The sequence below is a fragment of the Hippoglossus hippoglossus genome, chromosome 7 (assembly GCF_009819705.1).
Source record: "Hippoglossus hippoglossus isolate fHipHip1 chromosome 7, fHipHip1.pri, whole genome shotgun sequence".
NCBI lineage: Eukaryota > Metazoa > Chordata > Actinopteri > Pleuronectiformes > Pleuronectidae > Hippoglossus > Hippoglossus hippoglossus.
In genome coordinates, this window is record NC_047157.1 from 7,290,824 (window position 1) to 7,308,268 (window position 17,445).

General features: G+C 41.8%; 1 protein-coding gene across 11 annotated transcripts in view; it reads right to left on the minus strand.

Annotated features, from left to right (window-relative positions):
* Window positions 1-1,351: 1,351 nt before the first annotated feature.
* Window positions 1,352-17,445, minus strand: part of agrn (agrin) — a 248,933-nt gene continuing 232,839 nt past the window's right edge. For 6 of the 11 annotated variants that reach the window (XM_034591670.1, XM_034591667.1, XM_034591666.1 and 3 more), the window contains 7 exons: window positions 15,926-16,109; window positions 15,001-15,088; window positions 13,904-13,927; window positions 12,182-12,214; window positions 10,178-10,402; window positions 7,689-7,792; window positions 1,352-4,285 (listed from right to left, as the gene is read on the minus strand). In XM_034591670.1, coding sequence (XP_034447561.1) covers window positions 4,125-4,285; window positions 7,689-7,792; window positions 10,178-10,402; window positions 12,182-12,214; window positions 13,904-13,927; window positions 15,001-15,088; window positions 15,926-16,109 — 819 coding nt within the window. In that variant the 3' untranslated portion in view covers window positions 1,352-4,124. The remainder of the gene's footprint in view (window positions 4,286-7,688; window positions 7,793-10,177; window positions 10,403-12,181; window positions 12,215-13,903; window positions 13,928-15,000; window positions 15,089-15,925; window positions 16,110-17,445) is intronic. The other 5 variants (XM_034591675.1, XM_034591672.1, XM_034591671.1 and 2 more) reach the window with 2 other exon arrangements.

Consider the following 17,445-nt stretch of genomic DNA (forward strand, 5'->3'; position numbering starts at 1 on the left):
TTCTGTGTGTCCTTGCTCGGTGAATCCTATATCCTCTGAAAACAAAAGTTTAACCGTGAACAGCCTCAACCCTCCAGCTCCCCTGAGTGTCATCCCGGCAGCGATCCTCCATTTCATTCATTATTTAGTTAAATACTTAGATGTCATATTTTGTGTTGTTCTAAATTCCCACAAGACTCTTTAATCAAAGCACTTACTCGTATTAACTTGAAAACGATCTCTCCCCAGAAGGATTCCTCAGTGGGCAAAACGATCTAATCTACAGCATTTCATAGAATTTTAATTAACACAACACAAGATTCAGTGTCCTTCACTGTCATTAGCGAGGAATACATTAAACTTGTTAAATCTCTCTGAATGAAAAATGCTCAGGACAGATGTGGGATGTGCTGAATGATGTATAAACCAATTTTTCCCCCTCTTGAGTTCTAGGCTTTCAATTAGCAGTAGGCAACCAGAGATTGCTGTAAGTGATTTAAATAATAATGACTGTAGCCAGAAATGCTGTTTATTGATGTGTGTAGGTGTATGAAGATTTAAATTGCTTTTGATTTGGAAGAAACACAGTTTGTCCGGACTGAAGTATTGACTTGGGACTTCCTCCATGCAGGTGCCTCCAAACTAACAATGACTTGGAGACTGACACTGCGAATTCATAACATACTCTGTCTTCATAGCAGACATGACCATATATAAAGAACATCCAGCTCAATGGGCTCACTTTCATTTGCTCTATTGCTACGTCCAGAGGTTTTATATGATTACCACCACTTGAATATATTATTTTACTTATTTCTTATTAGAACTTAACTGTCGCAGGCAAATGTGTAAAGTGATGAGCAGAATAATACAGTCATTTTCTCCATCCATTCATGAACAGAGTTTGCTGGCTTGTAACTGAAGGATCCAGAAATTATGAATTTATCAGATCCCAATTACTAAGGCCAAGAATAGACTTTAAGACTAAATAAACAGGCAAATTGGTCATTAACACAAACCTAAAGTAGAATGGCACCCAGAGAGCACATACCTCCGCCAAGGCCCAACAACTTTAATTGCACACACAAAACTCTGTCCCCTGAACATGCTAGACAATTATTCTCTGAGAAAATGTTGAAAAACTCTATCTCGTAATGTTAAAGGGGAAAGAAAAAATCCTGGATCTGCTCCTTTATAAGGATCCACACCAAAATGTGATGGATTCCTATACCCCATACTTCTACCCAGTTTCGTGGTGATCCATCCAAACAACCGGACAGGGGTGGAAACAGAACATTCTTGGCATACGGGCAATAAGACCACCCCTAACCCCAGAAAATGACAACAATCAAGATGGCTGACAAGAGTGGGATCCATTTGGTTGACATTTTATTTCATGGTGGTATGAACACAAGACAAAGGTCATAAAGTTAGTAATGTTCAGGTCATGCCACTCTTACTCGGTGCACTGCCCTTTGAGAAGGTTTGCGCAGTCAGACAGTAGTTTACAGAGGCCGGACATGGAGGCTAATCCACATGTAGACATAAATAAGAAAAAGAAAATAGATTCGGAAAACAGTAAATAGAGGATTTTTTTTTTTTTTGTAAAAAGCTAGAGGGGACATTTGCAGAGGCCCCCTGGGATTTTGTTGTGTATGAGCATTATTACTAATATAATTATTATTATTATGCTTTACTCATTTACATTATGGGGATGAGGCTAATACACTGGCTAAAGTAAGGAAACAGTTATATGGATGACGTCTTTGTCACCTGCTCAGAGTCGAGGTGACCGGTTTTTAAGGCAATTCATAGTTTCCACCCGAACCACAGACTGTTGTTGTCTTTACTGTTCTCCAGTCCATTCAAATATACAAGAATCCCTCCTCCACCTGAACGGGTCAAATTGGAACAGTTGTGGTAAAAATGAGACCAGTCTAAGGTTGACAGGTTGAAATGTGTCTGAACCAGAGGAGAGTTTCCTGGGTCTGGCACGGACACTTGATTACACACAACACAGTTTTAGCTCTCGGGCTATCCCTCCCCCATGTACATTAAGTATATCATCGTGTAGGTGAGCAGACAAGTCAGACATGGTTCCAGTGTATATTACTAAAAACATAAACCTCCACAGAGCAAACATTTGCTAAATTTACACTTAAAAATCGCAGGGCTGTACAAAAACAGGTTGCTTGATGATTGAAGAAGGGAAACATAATTAAGAACGCAAGGAAGGACAAAAAAACCCCCAAAACAGTACAAGACCATTTGATACTCAACCACAAACAGGCATGATTATGTCTTAGAATATTGCCAAGATTCTCATATCAAAACGAGAGTGTCTTTAGTCAGTCAACGCAGCTTATTGTGGTCCAGCAAAGACGACTCCACGTTGCATCAGTTCACCGATAGTTACAGAATTCGCACTAGTAATACAAACTCATGCGTCGCTATGTTAATTTGCAAGTACTGTAGGATTATGTATCTTATTCCCATTTTTCCGTGGCTGTTATGGCTTTAAAAGGTCACAACAACGTCACAGTCTCTTTCGCTCGCTCGCTCACTGCCAAAAGACTCCTCCAGGAATGTTCCTAGGTCAAATACGAAAAAAGGAAATCAAGTCTCAGAGTTTTTTTTTTTGTTGAAGCATTTGTGTTGACTGTTGTTGGACAGGACAATCCCAGGAGTAGTAGTAGTAGCTCTCCCCATGATAAGATCTCTCCTTGCTTCCTCTCTGTCTGTCCTTTTCTTCAGTCTTTGCTCTCAGCACCTCCTTAAGGTCAGATACGGTAACAACTCTTCCCCTTATTTGCACCGTTCAAGGTCCTGCTAAATTAACAGATCCCAAGAAAAGAAAAAAGAAACTTGACCAAAAACCAAACAAAAACACACAGGGAATGAACAAGCATCAAACATTATTCAGCTCTGTAGTTTCTGAAATTACATCAGTGGAAATAAGAGAATAAAAGGAACCTGTTTGAGTCAAAAGAGACAGAACAAAAGAACAAAACAGTGATATTTTTTCAAATTATATTGTTTTTTGGAACAAAATGGATAAAAAAATACCAACAAAATCCAGATTCAAACCAAACACTGCAGAAGTGCATGCATTTATAGTGGTCATCATTAATTCATCTGCTGATTGTAAAACAGAACGCACAATAGTACATGAAAAGCACAATTCTCCAAAGAGAACCCATCGTACATATTCACAGTCTCAGGTATTATTTATATACTCTATATTTATAACATTTATTCATGTTTATGATTAATGTCTTGACTTATGACTAATGATATGCGAGTCATCGTGGAATGCAGCGCTCTCCCTGCCGTGGCAGTTTGCAGTGTTAGTGAGTCATATTTCAAAACTAAAGCCTCTGATGGAATTCAGATCGAGTGGAGAGTTTTTTTCTTTTCTTCTCTTTCTTTAAATATTTTTCGGGCGCTGTGAGATGGGGGCTGATCGAGTGGTTATGACTGTGTACTTTGTCACTGCAGCAGCTTGACTGATATCTGAAAAGTCCCATTAGTTAAATACAGTGGACTACCGGGGGCTGAAAACAGAGTCATGATGGTAGACATGAGCCGGCTGCACCATTAGAAGAACTGCGCCTGCCGATCTACAGTGGTTGGCCGCGTCCAACCCTCCCGGGGGGGGGGGAATGTGTGTCTATGTGGTCATGGATGTGTACGCCATGCTTGGGGGAATGTGGACGATACATATGGCACCAAGACAAGGCAGCAGCCAGAGATCGTCAGCAAGGTCCAGCAGTGTTCAAGCGAGGAGACGGAGCAGGACTTTTTGTTTTTTTTCAATGTTGGCGTTTGTTTTAAAACAACAAAACTGACAAGAATAAAATCTCTTTTTTCAGAGATGCCTGTTTTTTCTTTTTGAAAAAAAAAAATAAAGAGCCAGGGTAGTAAAGAAAAAAAAACAGTGTGTTCTGTGAACAGAGGTGCGAAAACAAAACATATCAAACAAAAATTAAAACACCATATTAATTTTCTCTCCTTATAAAAAGCAATGAAAAGTATACAAAAATAGAAAATAATTACAGCAGGAGACATGAGCGCTATGGAGGGAGCGGGTGTCGGGAGGGGTTTTCTTTCCCCATTTCTCTCGGTATATATTTGTCCCTGCTGGGTTATTTGGCGGCGGAACAGTGTAATATTTTGGGGCTGTTTAAGGCGTCCTCCACCAGGTGGAGCTCCACGCCATCCACAACCACGTCTTTGATGCAGCCAACATAGCCGGTGCTGTAGGCCTTGGGCAACCGACGGGCCACAGCCAGCTCCTCCAGACCACCTGACGGGAGACAGAAGCAGGGGTTAATGGGATGATGATTCAACTCACACTGAAGAACAGGCGCGGCACGCATCAGAAAGATAATTACTACAAATTGAGACAAGCTCGCCCTCTCTGACGTAGCAGCGGCTTTTATGTATTTGTATTGATTTACTTCTACTACATAACAGCACTGTTCTAAACTCCACGCTCCAGGCTTTCTAAAAAAAATGTTTAATGTCAAAGGTCAATCCATGATATCCCTTCATGACATCTTTATTATGTCGGCTCGTCCAGAGCCACAGAAGACATTACACAACTCATCTTGAGTGTAAAATACTTGTAATTTACCAGAATAGGTTTTTGGATTTCATAACAAATTAAGCGTATCAAACGGGTGCTCCTTAAATGTTTATTAATGGTATAAAGCAGCTACGCGTCCTCATCTGATTGCATTAAATGCTTTGATTTGTTTTTCTGACACCTAACGGTAGATGATGGACATGACAGGATGACACTTTATATGTCAAACCAGCGTGATCAAAGAGGGAGGACGCCTCTGCAGACACCCGAGTTAAGATGCATGAAAGAATTGATCATTTCAAACTTGACAAGGTGCACAAAGAGATGTGCTGCACATGAAAGGTGGTGACAGAGTATGAAATTATGAATATCATCCTCATTATTTTTAATTTGTTTCTATCTTTGGTGCTTAGTGCTCGTTGCCATGCTTTGCACTCCCAAGACATCATCACCTGTCCGTCAGGCAGCGTGTTCAGAAGTGTGGCAGCTTTTCCTAAAGGTGGGACTTTTTACAAGGACAGCGCTTTTCTCTGGTTCTGCATCCCTGGCAGCTAACACAGCTAACTTTACTGTGTAATGATTACATATTGAGAACAACTAGAACAGACAGACAGAAAACAAATGCCATGACAAAAATAATAAAAGGAACAAACAAATATGACATCATGGGATAATCAATATATAAAAAAAGATTTGCCATATTTACTTGATATACATAATTATTATAGAGAATTTGTTTCTGTGTCTAAATGAACACACCATTTTCCCCATCCTTTTTCTCCCAGTTCTTTTTGGAGCCTTATGGAGTAAATCATCTGCTCTAAAAGGTGTTAATGTTTAACAATATTGAGGAAGTGGCCGGCATCAGGGAACCCTTTCTTAAGCCAGTATTTAGTAATGGCTTTTTTAACCGCTGCCAACAGAACCTTCAAGAGATACGTGTCATCTTTACTGAGGCCATCTGGGATATGTCCAACATAGAGAGATGATGATCAATGCTGTTTCCTTCCAACATTGTTAACTTGTCCACTACAAACTTATGAGTATTAGGGCTATTTTGAAGAATAAATATTAATGAGGTCTTAATATTACGAAACTCAAGGTGTAATTTAATGAGAAAAAAGTTTTGTTGGGAAATAACCAGCAACCAACAGAACGGGCAAGAGGTTCTCGTGGGTCTTTCTTCTGAATAGACACATTTTCTTGTACAGTCTACTTATAATGATGTGGAGCTGATGAACCAAAACATTGAGTATTTCATTATTTGTGAAGCTTATACCTAAGTGTGACTTAATACGATAAGCTGCATGAATCTCATTTAAACACAGGCGGCGGACTGATCTTTCCCCTCTAAAGTGAAACATACTGTAGCCTAACATTACGACTTCATTCTCATAATATTGTGACTTGTTTCTCAAAAAAGTATGGCTTTATTCTTGTAATATTATGACTTTTTATCCCATAACATTACAACTTTATATCTCGTAACATAGCGACTATATCCTTGTAATATTATTACTTTATTACTCAAAGTTCAACCACCTTAAAACTAAACAAAGAATCAAAGAAATTCTTAAATAGTTTTTTTTAAATCAAATGCTTAAATGCTGTGTGGGCGTCTGAAAACTAAATATCATTCACCTCCATCTAAGACTAATATTCTTGGTACGATGGAGGTATAAACTTCAAGGCCATAGCACAGGAGTTCATTGAGAAAATATCAAATGAACCAACTGTTCAGTGTATCTGTGAACTGGATGTAAGATGACTCACTTGTGTTGTTATCTATTGGTCACAGAAAGAATAAAAAAAGGGAAACTTCTTCTTATGAAAAGACCATGGATTTCTACTTCAAAGCAAAAGCTTCGGTCACTTGTGCTTTTCTTTTTGCTTTGGCTTCACATTTTTCTTACACTCTCAAATCATCCGAGCCTCTTTTTTCTTAACTAAATCTCATGAAGTTCTTTTTAGGAGGCTTGATGACCTAATTGCAGGCTGTGTGGCTGCCTCCTCCGTGATGGTGTTTTGAGCTTCTCTTTTGAGCCAGCACACCCAAAGTAGTCATTAGTGTCTTTCTCAATAAATCAGCATTAAACGTCTTTATTCAGAATTTCATCTGTTCTTGTGGGGAAGAGGCTGACCCTGAGTTTTGATGTTTTATCTGCTGCTGCTCTCTCACTCCCCCACCCCCCTCTCTGCTCTGCCGGAATCCTCCTGCATCCTCATCCCTTTTGTGTAAGTCTAACTCCTTTTCCCAAACACGTCTCCATCTCGTCCGTGTTTTTCTCTTTTCCGTCTGTTGGGATGAGAGTGTTCATATCCCTGTCGAGCTCTCTACATCCCCCCTTAAATCGGATTGTGTGCCTCCGAATCAGGGATGGACAGGGCTAATTTCATGCGTTACAGATGAATTAATGATGAACAGCGAAAAGGGGATTTAAAAAGGAGAAGAGCTCTCGATGGGAGGGCTGTGTGAGGATTATGTGTTCTTGCTGCAGGGCTCGCTCAGCACCTGTTCCACTGCACTGCCTCCCTGTGTGTACATATGCGTGTGTTGTGTTTGTATACGTATTCCAGACTGCACGAGTGCACCTCTGACGTCTCGGCGTGTGTCCCTTAAATGTCACTCAGGCTGCTTCTCCTCTTCCTCGCTGCGCGCTTTGCATTTTAAAGAACGGTCCTGACTTTATTTCACCGGCTCGTGTTATTTGTGCGGAGTGTTCATTCCTGCCGCGCCATGTGTGTTCTTTCAGAAACCATTTATTTAAGCCAAGTTCAGACCAAATTGAACTGGAGGTAGATAACTGGCTGACTTTGGTCATTTTCAATTCAAGGGAGCAACTTTAGAGTCAGTCAGATAGCCTTTCATTTCTCAACTCAACACCTGAATAGGCCTGGACAATCTGCTTCTTTTTTCCCCTGCCACAGACTTTTGCTTATCCTCTGCAATGCCAATGAGTTCACTGCTCATTTTTGGCAGCCTTCTACCAGTGGCTCGGATGAAAGAGTACGACAGAATTACAAGTATTCCCTCGGCTTGATGTATGGCATTTGTAGACACATTCTCAAGTTTGAATGACAGTTTTCTTTTCTCATCTCTTTTCTGCATGCAGGCACCTACCCAGCCACAGGGCTCCGTCTGTGTCCAGCTGTGTTGCTGCCAAAGGCGACGACCCTGTTATTGCTGCCTCGTTGCCGACCTGCAGAGATCCGTCTCTAAGTGCTCTGAGGAGGAGAAAGAAAACCAGACAGATGTAGTTGGAAGTTGGTGTGACGCACGTGCATCACACTGAATAGCAGCAAATTGCAGTTTCATTTAATCTGAAGCATGGAGACTCCATTGCTGCGCTGCCAGCACACTAAGCACTTACAAAACTCCCTTTGCCAAGCAGCATTTTAAATGTGCCTGTCTACCAGTTAACAGACGCCGGTGCAGCACCGCTCATTTTAGGTGGCTCTGCGTTATGCATTAGCAAACACTTAAGAATTGGGACGGCGGGGCTAATTTGAGCCCACTGAAGTGGGAATCCAGCAGCGAGAGCGTCATTAAAAGCGAGCGGCAAACACAGATAGCTTCCGTAACTATGCGAGCTCTGTGCCACATGCCGAGATTTACACCATCATCAACATCCAAATTATGTCATCTTCCAGCAACTCATGTGGTCTCCCTGTAAGCCTGCCTGGGATGAGATTTGGCCAAATCCCTCTTTGAAATGGATGCAGCAGCTTTTCAAGGATTGATTATTCCTGCCTTCAATGATGAAACCAATCTAATTATCTCCAACACTTTCGTTCTCAGCAACGTTGAAAGCAAAAGTTAAGCAGCGATAAGGCAGGGATCACACGAAAAGGTATTAAGTGGGTCATTTTCAAAGATGAGGCTGCTCAGTTGCTTCTAATGAAGGAATCCATTAGTGGGACGTCTCTGTGTTTTAAAAAGTAGTGCATGCTTGCGTGCTAAGCCTTTGATAGTATGTCTACTTGATGGGTTTATATTTACACTGTAGACAAGAAAGAAACCCTTACATATGGATTCATTATATATTTTTTCCACGTATGTGAGATAGGGTGTTTTTCAACACATTTTCGTTGATTTCTCAAAGAATAATTCATGGATCTTAATGAAAGAAAATCAGGGCGCTGACATAACAAATAAAAATGTGGATCTCCTGAATACGAATTCTAGTTTGATAGTTGTTCAATTCTAGTTGCCCAAGGCATATATGCTGCATATACTTAATATTTTACCCTATAGTCTCAATTTATTTTCCCTTTGTCAGAATATCTTCAAAAATAAATTCAAAAGAACCAATTTTCGACACGGAAAAGAAAATATTGTTGTACCAACTTTAAAAAGTTACTAATTTGAAAGAACTTAATTAATTTCTGTCCAATTTAAGTATTTCTTTTAACTTTATTTTGTTCAGTGTATAACCAGACTATGTTTATACAAGTTTACTGAATAAGAGATGAAAGAAAAAAGGTGTATAGAGTAAAATGAGACAAACTCAATATATAGCCCGCACACAGTCATTGGCAGCCTTCAGTGATATTTGGTTGCAGAGCCGATCGGCAACAATGGCAGCCTCTAAGTGTTTCTCTGAGTGCTGCCATCCTGAGGCATCTTTCACCTTTCTGCTGGTAGTTTCTGTCATTCCTCCATTAGTGTGCATTCAAGCTATTTCAAGTTTGCAGCCCTTTTCACAGCAGAAGATGTCATCTCTCTGAAGGGTTTCGATAGGATTTAGGTCAGGACTCATTGCTGGCCACTTTAAAACTGTCCATCTTTTCTTTTTCGAGCATTTTTCGCCTGAACATTGGACCTTCAACTCAAATTTAGTTTTTCTGACAATAAAAAACAGACACATTTTTCACTTAAATGCCTTGGTAATCTACTGATTTCATCATTCCAGGCTCCACAGCAGTGTAGACCCTCCACCATGTTTTACTGTATGTGAATGGTTTCTGCTCTCTTTTCTTCACCACTGTGAAAGAATTAGCCCCTTTTTATGAAGTATGACTTATATAACTTATATAATCTTATACATTGTTGGGTATTTTGATTGAGGAAAGGTGCCAAAAATTGTGTCCGGGATACATTTTGTCACTTTTTTGCTTTTGTTCAGTGCTAAATATATTTTTTACATAACTATAATCTAAAAGGAAATCATACAAAATGTGCATTTGCATTCAGGACCATTACAGATATTTTGAATTATATATTGGTTATTCAGGGCTAATTCAGGACTGCATGTGTTAATGCAGAAACTGCTATTAATTTTTAATTATTTTTTTCATTCATATCCTATAATATACCAAAATATGTTGGGATGATGCCACACGTTCTTCCTTTTTGAACATTCATTAATGTGCCTAAGCAATTTGATGTGCAATATGTTACACTCATGCATGACCAGGCATGAAAATAACCTTAATCTGAAACTAATCAGTCATCTCACTGCAAGGGATCACTGTGTAGCAGAGGATTTATGCAATAGATCACACAGTTTGCATCAACACACATAATACAGTATGGATGAAGACTAATCCTGGCCTAACTTTAAAAGCTTTCACTCACGATTCAACACTACCTGCAATATCCCATCTTACCTGCTGGCCTTGATGCGTATCCAGCGGTTGGTGTCGACACGCACTGAGGAGCGCAGCACCACAGGCTTGGAGCCCAAGTCGTATATCATCTGGACGTGTCCGTCCACGATGGCCAGGGCGATGTAGTCTGACCGCTCCACGCCCTTGCCGCTCCACAGCACCAGGCCCTGGGTCGCCTCCGTCCGGATGCTCAGCTCAAATTTGTTCACCAGCAGAGCCTTCTCACTGGAGAGAGCAGAAAACACATTAGTTAGCTGGTGGTCGAGAATTCATCAGAAGCTATTCCAATATTTGTTATCGCTGACACAGCTCAGTCGCTGCTTGTGTCATTTGTCGCTGCGTATGTGGAGCGAGGGACTTCTGCTGTTGTCTCGTGGGTTACATTACAAATGACTCAAGCATTACGTATGGTTCTGTTTGCTCGCACATTTAGCCAAGAAAGCTTTGTGGCTTGAGCTCGGAAGCCCCAAAATAACAGAGCTGCAGTGATTTTTCCGGAGAATCAGGAGGCAGACAGAGTTTAAGAGAGGCAGGGGGATGTTTTGGTATTAGCTTTCCTACATCCTATTGAGCCTGAGCTGCAGTGCTGCTCAGTGCTTCTCGTGTTGCTTTATGAGTGTGTCTGTGAGTGTCTATGAGTGTGTGTGTGTGATCCGTCTATCCTTAAGAGGCACTGTACGTCACTGATGTGCGAGTCGAATACACTCTGTGACATGACCTGACTCTACACCATCGCACATCCATCCCTGCATACAAACAAACTTACGTCAGACTAAAAAGTCCCTCTGTTTTCTAGGAGTCCAGCAGAGATACAGTGGAGCTCAGAGAATCCCACCTTTAATTTGTGTGCGTTTGTGATTGTGCGTCATCAATCAGCATCTGTGCAACTGTCTGCACATCTGCCAGATGGAGCTACCTCCACATTCTTCAAAGTGCAATCAAACACAAAGACATAAACAAGGTGAGAACACACACGACAAAGTGTCGATGACACATGGATTGAAAAGAAAAAAGATCAACAGCAGCATGGAGCCGTAGATAAAGATTAGACAAGACAGACAACAAGACAAGTGTAGCAAACAGAGAGGCTCATGGGAGTACAAACAGGACAGGAAATGGGAGGGGATAAGGGGAAATTGAGTCTTGGACCTTCTTCTTAAACTATCATTTTCTGTGCTTATTTATATTCAATAGTGAGCGGGAATAAAAAAGAAGCAATGGGATGATATTTAACCTTTTACAGCTCAGACCAACAAAAATCCTTGATTTTCGACTTAAAAGACATGTTTCTACTTCCTTGATATCAACTGAATCAGCAAAGGTAAACAAGAAAACCGAAAAAAAGTAAAAAAGGCATGACTTAACAGCGTCACATTCGTTTTTTCTCCAGTGAGAAAAAAACCCCACAAATACAGATCGGTGAATCCTCTCCTGGCAAACCCTCAAAGAGCTTCCAAGGCCCCATGAATCACCATGAGAGCAGCGCGTCAGCGATAAGGTCAAGGTTATTGAAAACACTGAATGTATCATGAGTAAAACAGCACAGCGTTGTAAATCTTATATACTCCACTGGCTTCTTAGATTTTCAGCGTGTATCTGTTTCTCTTTGTCAACAGAGGGATTTTATCTGCATACATGTATTCAAATTCTCAGCAGGCCTCCAGGTAGCAGTGCTTCTTTTTACCTCTAGGTGGCAGTAGTGGTTAGAACAATGATAATTAAAAGCCATCAGGGAGGACAGCGATTGCACAGAGGCTGCGGCTCTGAGTGGTTTTGAGCTGTTATCAGAGCTCAGAACTTCTGAATTAATTGAAGCATATGCAGCAGCGGCTCTTTGTGATTGGTATTAGTAACTCTATCTCAATAATGGAAACAATGTTGTCTCTGCGGAGGAGGATTTAGCCCAGTGAGAGGTCGGAGAGGGGTTGCCTGGAGAGGAGGGAAGGATGGGGAGGCGAGAGGCGAGCGGACGGCACCAACGTCTGAAAGCTTCGAGAGACTCACCTCTGCTCAGATGGGTTCTCCAGGGACTCGGGACTTAAGGGAGCAGGGGGAGAGAGTCAACGGCATGCAGTGTAAGCGCAGGAGGCCAGAGGGAAAGAAGGAAGGAGGGGAGGAGGATTTTGTGAGTTCACTGGGTGACTCACAAAGGTCTAGTTTAGATGTGGAGCTGCAAAAAAGCTTAACTTATCTGCTGTACTGCAATATCTACCGTGTCAACAGTCGATAACAACTTTTTGTGTGATCATAGGAAGTGTGTCGCTTAGCCCTGATCACACCACGACCATAAAAGGAGGTTCCCAAGGGAACCGCTTGCATCATGATGGATGATTTAATGCAACAAAATGCCCTCTGGATCAAGCAATGTTTTTAAAAGTAAGCATCAAGATTTAGTACATTCATGGTTAGTGTCAACTTTAAGTCAGCGTCCAATTATTGAAGACCTCCTTTGTATTTATGGCGCTGCACGCCAAAGTGCAGCAGCAATTACCTTCTGTCTGGAGATGAAAGTGGTGAATGAGAAAAATTGGTAACTTTTCTAAAAATGGGGTCAAGCACCATATCAGCGGAGTGTCATGGCCAGATATGATTTGTCACAGAAATAATGGGGCTTGAACAAATCGACCTGAGCTTTCAGAGAGAGGAGAGAGAGGTGAAGGAGGAGCGAACCGAAAGGTGCTCTAAATAGTAACAGAAACATTAACCCAAGGTGAGCGTTTGACATTTTGGCCTCAGCCAGCTCTTAATGGCCTCGACAGAAACGTATTAATTTCCTTTACAAAATCAAACCGTGTTCTGCTTTGCTAAGATTCACGTTCATTTTTGGTAAATGTTAGATCCATTTAACTTTTGACAGCCTGGCCCCGAGGACCACTGTCCCCTCCTGCTAAGTGAGATTGATGCCCATGGCTGCACACTGCAGAGATGTCTCAACTGGAGGTCTAATCTACAAAGGGAGACAAATCTGTGATTAACATGTCGCTGCCTCCCTGTGTGACCCACTCTGCAATTACTCACAATTACAGTTAGAGATTTGGCAAAAGGGAAATGATGGAAGCCCTGGTATGGACTGGAGCTCTGGCTTGAGTCCAGTCGGCTTCATTTTAGTTGAACTCCTTTTCAATGCTGTGGCTTTTTTTTTTAGGTTACTTACTAAGCTAATGAGCGGGGAGAAAAACCCTTAATAACTCAGTCATGACCTAGGGCTTTCCCGAGCAGAACCTCCTCAGGCACCAGAAACTAGGTTGAGGGGTATTTAGTATATCCTCCATATGCAGTTTTCAAGGGGTCTCATTAATTTCCACATAACAGATTATGCCATTCAGTGTAAAGTGCATGGCAATTCATTTTGTTTATGAAGGACTTACAGCCATGCATAAAATATTGCACATTCTTAGCACAGCAATTCATTTTCCTCTCGGGGGTTGAGCACAATGCAGATCATGCACTCATTCATGCTTCCCTTTGCACTGGGGAGAAAAAAGAAAGGATCTAATGGCACTGAAAATAATGAAATCTGTCAAATTAAATTATGGTCATGGAGCTTGAACGTAGAATATGACTTTAATGGTAAAGATGATTTTTTTCCCGTGTGGAAATTATGACAGGAAACTGAATGTACTTAAATCTCTTGAATTGGGTTAACTATCAAACATGGCTTCTTTGTTGGGGTTAGTTGGGCTTGATTTGAAACTGGGCAAATGCCCACTCGAAAATTCTACTTACTCTGGGATCTCATTGGTCAGTTGGCTTGAGTGAGAAGGAAAGACAGTGAAGGACATTTACATGAGACAAGACGTGTGGACAAACAACAAGGGAGGTTCAGACTTAAGGGACAGGACAGGACAGGACAGGAAACTGGAAACGCTGATAAGAACAGCAAAGACACACAGAAAGGCACACACATGTATGCAACAGTTTTCCAGCAAGTTGATTCTGAGTGAGTGCGAGTTGTGCGCGTCTCCTTCGCTGCTGTCAGACATGCATTGAACTCCGGAGAACCGTAGGACGTTCTCCGGAGGGGCTGCGTGGGAATGCATATGTCAGAGTGAGAGGCTCCTCCGAACTTTCTGCAGACTCCATAATAGCCTTTCTCCGGTTCATGTCTGAAAATGGCTAGTGAGAGTGTGATAATGATGTGCAGGCCATGGCCCAGTTTTCACACTTTCTGTGTGTTTGTGTGAAGAGCTGTGAGACTCAGATACAGAGCCATATGCCTGGTCTCTTTTTCAGGTTCATCACGGTAACATTTTTTGTCGATGCCAACGTGAAGGCGCACTCTTGGCAACCTCATAGATGGATGGAAGAGTAAAAATGTCTCATCAGCTGCCTAAAGGGACAAGATTTCTTCCTTTTTTTCTTTGGACACACATTCTAGAAAACATCTTACACTGACGTCATCAGCTTAACGTGGTGCATTATGTCTCCGGACGCCAGTTTTATGGAGAACAGTGATTAACACATTCAAAGTACGGTAACAAAGTTGAATCATGCATGTGCCCTCATTGTCCAGTGTGAGCTAAGCAGTAGACCACAGATTGAACTAAGTGCGCCCAGGGCAACACTGTGAGTGTTAACCGTCTTGCTAATTAGAGAAATCCTGTCAAAAGAGCAGGACTGACACAGACACGAGGGATGAGCTATTAGCCAAGCGCCTAGTTCACCCTGAAGACCTTGCACTGATGATATCATCAGCACTGTCATCACAGCTTACCCAGGGAGGGGACGGATAGACAAAGGGGTTATTTGGCTAATAGCTATTACAGTGGAGATGTTAGATGAAGCCGAATAGATGAGGATGTTCCCCTTGTCCTCTCTCTTACCTCTTTGTAACAGCGTTGTGGTACTCGATGAACGTCCGCCCGTCAAAGGCCACAGCCTCGGTCTCCCCGGCAGACTTCTCGTAGATGGCTGTGAAGACAGGGGCGGGGTGAGGGGAAAAGAGGATGAGATCATCGCAATCGATAAGACAGAGGGCTCGGTTATCATAGCTAAGGGCAATGGAGTGTGAGCAAAAAGGGCGCAGGGGGGGCGGGAGTGCGGGCGCGTTTGCAGTTTTAATTAACGTGAAAGGGACGGCCGGTCAGACGCACAAGGTTAATGGTGAAGGCAGGGACGGTAAGACGGATCAGGCCGGAGCGAGCATGTGTCGGGCAGAGTGACATTAGGATGATGATGAAAGGGACGTGCAACTCTTGAAAAGAGCATTTCATGAATATTCAAGTGACACGTTTCATCATTTTTATAACTACGGCCTTCATCTGAAACCACTACATAATAACCCCCGACATAAAAGAGACTGAACATGTGTAATGCCAACATTCTTAACTCTCCTAGGCAAATAATAATAATAATAAACAATAAAAAAGGCATTGTAGGCAGATATAAAAATCTAACTAGTAGCTCAGCATCCACTGATGCAAGCCAAGAACAGACTGTATTAGAAAAAGCTCCAGTGATTTCAATCCCACTCATGCCACGCTTTAAAAGCAGCCAGAAAGCTGCCAGGTATCCGTTTGGAGTAAAACCAAAAAATGTGGAATGAGGAAATAGTGTGCACAGTTAAAATGACTGATTGCAAATACACAGCCAATAGAAGGTGATCTCAAGCCAGCAAGTATTGACCAATCATATATATCTGGGCTGAGAAATGTGTTTAAACTTTAGGATCTTAGCCAGCTCATTGACTTCTCGTAGAGCGAAGACAAATGTGTAAGGACAGACAGCTGAGACGGCAGTAAAACTTACTGTTCTGACAGTGTCCCCCTGAGAAACCGTTCAGACAAACGCACTCATACGTGTCCAGCTGGGGAGTGCACTGCCCGCCGTTGTGGCAGGGATCCTGAGAACACGGGTGGTGCTGGAACATGGCTACGTTGCTGGAGCGCTGCGCGTTCTCCTCCCGGAGGATGGGTGTGCCCATCAGAATGATCTGGGAGCAGAAGACACGGGGGTTAAAGAGGCCACACTCTGAAGTCAGGTCACTCATTTCGGTTTATTACTACGCAGCCCGTGTAAACAGCTGCAAAGTGTCACCTGAGGCTCGGAGGGAGTTTGAATCACGCCTGAGAGAAGAACCTCTGTGATGTCATAAGGTGTAATGTCAGCTTGGGCTTGGAGAGCGCACATGTGCACAACGGAAAGCTTGCAGTGAGGCATGGGGTTTGAATAACTAGGTTTTTACCAGGAGGTGAGGGTTTGATCAGATGTAACAGCGGCGTGCTAACCCCACAGCCCTCGCTGCATTTTAATTCAAATGTTGCTGAATCCTGACTTGTGCACAGAAATATGCAGCATTAGCTTTTTTTCCCCCAACCGAGCCTTCCACACTTCAAACTAAAGCAAGGAAAAAAAGAAGAAAACCTGTCAAGTGAAACTGTTTTCACTTAGGCAGAAAAATGTGTGTTTATGTAGGTGTAAGAAGAAAATAACAATATATTTTCATGACCTCGAATTCATACAATATGTTTGATGTATAATAAATACATTCTTTTGCAAAGATTTAAAATACAGACTCGATTTTTACTTAACAATTGTAGATGTTCGACAAATGTGTCTAAACATGTGTTTATGTAAAACATGAATTATTCATTGTATTTTTTTAACCTTTCTTTAAAAGGGTCACCTTCATGATTCTCCTCTTTTTCATCTCTTACCTACATTTCATTGCTTTCTTAGTTATTGTTATTGATCTTAAAACACTTGATTGTCATTTGTTTCCACTCTGGGCTGTTAAGCGTTATGCAGCCTTGTGTTTTTTTCATTACAGTACAGCGTAATGAGCACAGTGATACTGTAGATAAGATGCTTTTCCTCTGAACATGAATGTCACGCTGTCAACATACGAGAAAACACCTCAGATATTAGGCGTTGATAGGAGACACATGTTAAACAGTACATCAAACCAGGAACACATACCATCCTCCTTTAATTAACTATTCCCTGCGAGCCAAGAAAGACAAACGCCACATTTAGTTTTTTGATTTGCACGAAACTGTCGAGGGAAAGTTTGCAGCAGAGAACTAATGACAAGTTTTGCGTAAACAGAAACATCCTGCCTTTGTTCTACCGAGTTATTTTTGGCATTCCGAGATGAAGTTTTGACTGGAAAGGGGAGAGAAAAAAAAACTGGAGGGCTGTCAGGCAAAGATCTGAGAACGGCAAAATGTAGGGACTTCAAAATGTGCATTCTATTATTAGTGCATGCTAATCCAAATGAGCAGAGCCACTGCCCGTCACTGTGCGGGCTTCTAATGGAAAATAGCTAA